Below are 7,660 nucleotides of genomic sequence, written 5' to 3' on the forward strand. Positions count from 1 at the left end.
TTAGGTTTATTCTTAGAATTTTGAGACTTAGGAAAGGTCAGACCTGATTAATTCATGGATGGAAAAGTACCACAATCCCCAGGGTAATAGGCTAACCTGGGAACTTGAAAAAAAATTCAAAATATGTAAATAGCTTCCGCAGTTCATGGAAGAAAACCATCTGATCACGTCCATAGCCTCCAGCAGTTGAACTCCACTCAAGCCTTTTTGGCACCATTTTGTTTTTCTTGCTGAGTCTGCTTTGCCTTTAACTGCACAACAGGCAGAATCTAAAAAGGTGCCCTATCCTGCAGGTCAGCCCAGTGGAAAACCATGCAACTCCTAACCCTTGATTTTTGCACAAATAAGCAGTTCACTAAAATGCTTCGAAAGCAAACCTATGGGGACCCCAAACAACGGCTAACAATAAAAAACCTAAGAGAAAGTCACTTTGCACAGACCAAGGGAAATCAGAACAACAAAGCACCGGATCCTTTATAGCAGTTTTGGATATTCCAGAGGTGCTGGACTTCAGTGCCCATAATCCTCATCCGTCACAGACAATGACCAGGCTGCCTGGAGATCATGAAGGTGATACGGTAGATGCATTATTTTCCATTAATAACAAGGGATGCCCAGCCGTTTCCTCACTCCCCAGGGGAAGCAGCTGGGGGATTCCGCAACCTAATATAAATAGATTACAACTGTGCCGCCCTATATATAGCCACCGAGAAATAGCATTCAATGGGCCTTATTCCCGGGGAAGTGGGGTCAGAGCGGCAGCCTCGGGAATGCTAGAAAATAATTCAACCCCTATTAGGACTGGTTAGGAAAGCGGAGGGTGCCAAAGAATCCCGTGTCAGGACTGCTACTATGAGGCCTCTATTTAGAAAGGCAGGAGAGCCGGCGGCAGGGGCTGACCTTGAGCCCGAGCACAGGGCTCCGAAAGCTGGAAGCTGTGTCAACAGAACCGCATGCTCTCCCCACCTCCCCCCGGGACCTCCCCCCTGGACCCCCCCACCTCCTGCCGACGGAGCGATCACGTTTCCCAGCGCGGGGCAACCCGGCGCTGATTGCTCGGAGCGCGCCTGGCTTGGGACGCGATTGGTCGCTCGGGCGCTTTCACGTGAAAAAGACAGCGCCGCGTTTGATAAGCGGACGGAGCGGGCTGGAGGGGTAGTTTCGTCTGCAAGCGAGGAGCCGTAGCAGAGCAGACGGAGGGAGGCTGGACGGGCAGCGAAAAAGGAACAGCCTCAACGAGGGAGCGTGCCTTTTTCTTCTTCTTCGCTAAGCGCCCGGAGAAGCAGCTGATTGCTTTCCAAGTTGCGCGCGTTTACGATTTGCTGCAGTTTTAGGCTCTTCTCGCCGATTCTATGTAACGTTACTGTACCAGGTAAGCCCAGCGAGAGAGCTGCAACTAAGAAAGGGTTGAGGGCGTTTTGCAGCTGAGGGGACAATGCCGCCGAATAAAAGTGGGGCGGTCGAAACGGCGGCCGCAGCCGGGTGGCTTTGCAGCTGAACTCGGTGAGTCTGGCTCCTGCAGCGGATGACGGGGGCGCTTATAATTTTTGCTCCGTCATGCCGAGTGAAGGGGACGGAGTTGCATCGGCAGGTCAGCCTCTGCGAAGTATTTGGGAGCCGTGGCACGGGCAGAGGTTGCATTCTGACGAAGCTTTTTTTTCCTGGAACGCCCCTCAAGTTGGTGCATCGCGTTTGGGGCCAGAAAAGGTGTGGCGATGCCAACTTTATGTCAGTAACTTCTAAAAGAGTGATGCCTAACTTCTCGCCCGCTTCCTAAGATAGGGTTAAAAATACGGACCGCTTAACAGTGATTGCAGTTGCCAGAGTAAATTAACTCCAAAGCCAGCTTGAGAGTTAGCTTCTAGGCTCCTTCTGAAAATAAATCATTTTACGAATCACAAATGTGAAATGTGATCGGAGAGCTGGAAAAAGGCGGAGTGTGGCTGAGGGAAAGAGAAAAAGGACCGCATTTGGTTGCCTGCTTTTTCTTCTGCTTGGGATTTCTCAGCTGCCTCTTGTAACCCTGTCAGAATCGGAGTTTTTAATATCCTGGCAGTGTTGCTCAGGAATGGCCGCTTTTTGGTTCTAACTACCATGCCTTGAAACTCTTTTAAATGGGTGTACCTAAAAACTAACTTTAAAGGATTCTAGAAAATTCCAATAGCCACATTCCCTAGGCCCAAAATAAGATAGTTAACTCCATTGTGGCTGATACTGTGATTGTTGTAGATTTAACTCAGCCACTCTGCATTTCTCTACAACTGTAGTAGGAAATAGTAGGTGATGATAGGAAAGGGTGCTTGAGAGAGGAGGGGCTGATTTAGTGATTTTAACCACTTGCCTACTTGATTTTTTCTGCATGTGGATGAATAAAATTTAAGGAGATTGTACCAAAAATACTATTGGAACAATGTCAGTATGTTCCATAAAAGGTTCCACAATAGTAAAACAAAAAGTAACTCTTTAAAGTAGATTTTTCATCAAAATGCACTTATTTTTAATACTGGACACACCCACTTTCTTGTTTCCAGTGTTTCTGCATAGGGAACAGTGTTTGTCTTCTAAATATGCAAATGTATGTGTCTGAGGATTATATTTCTGGGCTATTGTGATAAAGTATCTATAGAAGCTGTTAAGTTGGCTCAAAATGTGACATGGATTTCATTCAAATATTTTTGAATAGTGCTATGTTACTTCATCAGTGCAAGTTCTGGCTGTTAGTCATAGTCCTGGTTTATCCTACTTGTGACTGAATTATTTAAAGCTTTCCCGCCATCAGAGCATTAATTTTAAAGGCAACAGCGTGCACTTTAAAAGACTTTGAAGAGTTTTGCCTTGGAGCTTTTAGGTTAGAGACGTCTCATTTGTCTGTTCTCAATTGCAGAATGATACAAGTCTTGGACCCAAGACCTTTGCCCAGTTCCATCATGCCTGTAGATGTAGCCATGAGAATATGTTTAGCCCATTCACCACCCTTGAAGAGTTTTCTGAACCCACTGGATGAATATCAAAGAAGAAACTTTGTGGATCGTTTAAAGCCTCTGAGATCATGCCTCAATGTGAAACGTGACACTGAGCACCAGAATAGTGACTGGAAGCACTCGGCTGGCCGAGCCAAGAAGAGAGTGGTTTTTGCAGACTCGAAGGGCCTTTCTCTGACCGCCATCCATGTCTTCTCTGAATTCCAGGAGAATCCAGCCTGGGATCTCCAATTCGATTTGTCAGATCTTGAAGGCATTACAGCTGGCCTAAAACTACATGAGGAAAAGAACTTGATCCTTGGTTTTACTCAGCCTTCGGCTGACTACCTAGACTTTCGGAACCACTTACAGAAGAACTTTGTCTGTCTTGAAAACTGCACCCTGCAAGAAAGTACAGTATCTGGAACTGTGAAAGTGAAGAACGTGAGTTTTGAAAAGAAGGTGAAGGTTCGAATTACCTATGATTCATGGAAAACCTATTCTGACCATGATTGCATCTACATGAACAATGTATATGGAGACTCGGACAATGACACTTTCTCCTTTGCAATCGAATTGCCTCCAGCCATTCCTACTGAGCAAAAAATTGAATTTTGTGTGTATTACCAAAACGGTGACCACATTTTTTGGGACAATAATGATGGGCAAAACTATAAGATTGTCCATGCAGAATGGAAGTCTGATGGTGTCCAAGTGGCAGCATCACCCAAGAAAGGCTGTCTGTCTCTCAAATCTTCAAGAAAAGTGCACGAAACAGAGTGTGAACAACTTGGCAGCCCTCGGATATCCAGCAGCTTCTATCCCGAATGGCAAAAGTGGAGCATGGTTGAAACATCCTCTCCATATTGGTGAATGAAATATACCCACAGAAGCCGCTAACATCAGTGGCTGAATATCACTGACCTTCAGCTTCTTAATATGCAGTATAAACACACCAATTTGGAGGGCTTGGTGACTACTTTTAAAAAAGCTGAATTCTTACATTTGAAAAAGAGCAAAAGTTCTAGCTAAACCTAGACTTGGGACAATTCAATGACAATGTTGCCTAGCATAAGAACAGCACGTGTGCTTCATATATATATGACTCAGTTTCTTCCGATCACTTGCCTGAACCTGGACATGTAAAAGAGATGTGTTGGGAAGAAATAATTTTGTGGTGACTCTTAAGAAGCTGTGATTGTGTGGGGAATGTTGAATAGATAGCCACAAAAAACCTTTGTGCCTACTTTAAGATGCAGTGGGAACTGAGAGAGATACTAAACTGTGAAACCTGAGACTTGAATTGAACCTAAACAAACATTGACCATAACACAATTCAGTGTTTGGGTTTTTGGCATAGAAGTGTCTCTTTCAGCAGGATAAAGTTGAGAAAGAAAGATGATGTTCTGTACTGTAGTTGAAAAGTAAAGTATCGGGGAATCCTACCTTTATATCTCCAAATAAATTTCAGTGGTTTGTAAGAGCAAGAAACTTATAAAGAACTTCATTTCCTTGCAATAGAGTTACCAGTTTTGTATCCCAAAAGATCATTTGTACCTTTAAAAGCTGCAGACAGATACAGTTGTGTCAGATGCAGATTTTCCCATCAACGTATCTGCAGTCCTGTTAAGTTTAACTGTCTTAGGCTGGGTATATGTGGAGGAAATGTCCAAGCATTAACAGACTAAAGGGTGGCAACTGCATTTATAAAAAGGCCCCTGTATATTTGTAGACTTTGTTTCAGTAATCTGCCTTTCAACTTGCTCTATGGTTGACTAACTTTGCTTTCAAAAACAGTTGTGCAGCCACCCATCACAAGGAGATTGCCATCCTGTGTACACACAAGGTGTGCCTTAAACAAAATCCAGTAAAGCACCCCAAGAGCTCACTGTTTTGCTTAAAGAGATTGAATGACTCTTGTGAAATGCCTTAAAACTATAGATGTTGGCTGTCTGATGAACTTGCTTTGTAAAAGTAGACAAAAACTCTCCTTTTAGCTTGCTTGTTGTAGAGTTTGGTAATAATTTTCCCTCCTAAGGATAGCTCTTCACAACAATAAAATAATCCTAAGCAATCCAGAATCCTTCATATTGAAGGGTTGTTAGGTAGCTGCACTTCCCAAGCTAATTGGTTTAAAATGACAGAGTAGGCATTTTGCACAGAAATAGAAGTCATTTTCTATTCACCTTCTCATACCTCATTTTTCTTCTGTAGCCTTTACAGAGCCAGAACGTGTTGTGTGTGCATGTGTGTGCGTGTGTTATTTTTTTAACTGTGATTTTGATCTTCCCCAGATGCATTGCATTTTGTAAATTATAATAATGTGTGACTAGTTTTGACACAGATTGTATAGAAGAAGCCAATTAGGATGGGTGTGTGTGCATACTCCCATGTTCACCTATTCTTGTAGTGGTGGTATTGTCTATGGAGAATGCAAGTTAAAATTTACTGTTTGTTACACCAGTAGTGAGATGGAATATGCATTGTAAAAAAAGCAAACTCCTTCCATTTCTTTTCCCTTCCTCCTCACTGTATCACAACTACTGTGTAAGCAATTCACTTAAAAATAAATTGTATTTTGATAATCTTGTCAGTCTTTCTGTTGGGAAGTAAGTTGAACATGATAATGTTTCAGGAAGAAGAAAAGCTGGAATTTAACAGACTATTCAGCTGTGCCCATAAACCTGGATTATCTTATCAGTTGCTGTGGCCATATCTAATATTTCTGCCCACAAATCTAGCATCAGCTGATGTTTTCCATAATTGTTCTCTCTTCCTGGTGATGTCTTGAATATGGTCTCTCTTAACTGTCCCAACATGCATTTTTTCTCACACCTCTCTATACTCCAGCACAGTCTTCCCCACCATGGACACCCACCAAATGTTTGAAGCAACTCCCAGAATTTTGTACAATGGCCAGACTGGTTGGAGAAGTCAACACATCTGGAGGGCACCCAGGCTGGGGAAGGGTGTTCAGGCATCATGCCACAAAACAAACATATTTGAATGAAACGGTGTTGCTAAATACTGTTTAATGTGATGCTGCAAAGGTGATTATTCAGAAGGCGTAGAAGGAGAGTTATTTCCTCCTTGTCTTACATGTACATCATAACTTCAGGTATCCTCTCCAACCTATGCTCGGATATTTTAGGAGCCCTACTATTGGAGGGAAGAAACCAGTTGCTGGTGTGCAGTATCATATTTGTAGCAGTAACATGGTAGGCTTCACACATGCGCCACTTGTAAGCTGAATGTGGGTTCCTGCTTCTTTCTTGTGTTCGCATATACCAATCCTTGTGTAGAGAGCAGTGTACAAAGATCTGAATAAAGATTAGTTCTTTATATGGACTACACTATTACTCAAATGGTTTTTTCTTCAGCATTTAACATAAGTAGATTAACCTTGCTGTGTTTGGCTGCTAAACTTGTTTTCCAGGTAGCAATGTTGAGTTGTGTATTAGATATGGCATTGTTGAAAAAGAAAAAACTGCGTTTTTCAGGCTTCTTCCTGTAGCTTTTTCATTTTAGATCTAAAGATCTTCAAAGCATGTACTTGTTACCCATTTTCCTGGTCAAATATATAGCCAGATTGCTTATGCAGCACCATAACTAATCACAAGCACCATAACACACACACAAAACACTCTCACTGTACTGAGCTAGCAAAGCATGAAATCTTTCCTTTGGTTTGATGTTTTATAAAGAGTCAGTCTGGAGTAGTGGTTAAGGTGTTGGCCTTGAAATCAGGAGACTGTGGCTTCTAGGCCTGCCTTAGGCATGAAAGCCGGCTGGGTGACTTTGGGCCAGTCTCCCTCTCTCAGCCCAACCCACCTCACAGGGTTATTGTTGCGGGGAAAATAGGAAGGAGTACTAGAAACATTCACCGCCTTGAGTTTTATTTATACATGCATAATACATATAGGATAATAATGTTTTGCTGATTCGCATTCTGTATTCACGTGGAACAATGGGCTATAAACTATACAACTACATTTTAAGCTAGTGTATTGTGTAAATCAAATCAATGTAGTTAGTTAATAGTTTGCTGGGCAGGTCCACACAACTGAGTTAACTCCCTAAAACATTTAACAGAAGCAGGGGGTCCAGTACATAATTTTCAGCCCCACTAGGTAGACCAGACATTGAAAACAACTCCATAGGATGGCTACTACTACTTTTACTGAGATTTGCTATAGTAACAGACACTTGCAAGTCTGATTGTGCTGTCCCTCTTCCCCCTACTTATACTCCAGTGAATTAGGAGGTGTCTGTCAGACCCTCTTCTGAATATTACCTGTCTGTTGTGGACTTAAAATATGTTTTGCCCTTTGTCACCTTGGCAATGGAGCTGGTGTAAGTCCAAGTCATCTTCCTTACTCTGTATGCTGAAGTTATGCCCGAGGTTGCCTGTGTGGAGGAGGATTAGTAAAGTTACACCAAATCTTTTGACCGCTAGTTGGTGATTGTGGATACATGCTATTGGTCTTCTGCCTGTTTGTCCTATGTGGTGGCATTTGCAGACCTGGCATTTTATTCTGTAGATGACTCCTGTTTTGTCTTCCTTTGGTATTAGATGTTTGAGCTTGCTCAGTATACTTTGTAGGGACTATACTACACTTGTGCCCCATGGTTATTGCAAATGGCTGGAGCAGCCCATGAGTAGATTCTGAGATGCCTCTGAAGTAGAGGAGGGATATCAT

At 42.7% G+C, this 7,660-nt stretch overlaps 1 protein-coding gene across 2 annotated transcripts; it reads left to right on the top strand.

Annotated features, from left to right (window-relative positions):
* The first annotated feature begins 989 nt into the window (after window positions 1–989).
* PPP1R3C (protein phosphatase 1 regulatory subunit 3C) lies at window positions 990–4,416 on the top strand. Of its 2 annotated transcripts, none has more exons than XM_063307416.1 (2): window positions 990–1,707; window positions 2,885–4,416. In XM_063307416.1, exons 1-2 carry the CDS (start codon window positions 1,526–1,528, stop codon window positions 3,831–3,833), a joined length of 1,131 nt encoding a protein of 376 aa, XP_063163486.1. In that variant the 5' UTR covers window positions 990–1,525; the 3' UTR covers window positions 3,834–4,416. The 2 variants fall into 2 exon arrangements, with proteins under 2 accessions (XP_063163486.1, XP_063163487.1); XM_063307417.1 differs by having other exon boundaries at window positions 990–1,372.
* Window positions 4,417–7,660: the final 3,244 nt, after the last annotated feature.

This window comes from Candoia aspera, chromosome 6, assembly GCF_035149785.1.
Source record: "Candoia aspera isolate rCanAsp1 chromosome 6, rCanAsp1.hap2, whole genome shotgun sequence".
Taxonomy (NCBI): Eukaryota; Metazoa; Chordata; class Lepidosauria; order Squamata; family Boidae; genus Candoia; species Candoia aspera.

Coding starts and splice junctions, on each gene's coding strand:
- PPP1R3C (XM_063307416.1), top strand. CDS start 1,526: ATGACGGGGGCGCTTATAATTTTTGCTCCGTCATGCCGAGTGAAGGGG. Junction 1,708..2,884: donor CGCGTTTGGGGCCAGAAAAG/GTGTGGCGATGC, acceptor TCTCAATTGCAG/AATGATACAAGTCTTGGACC.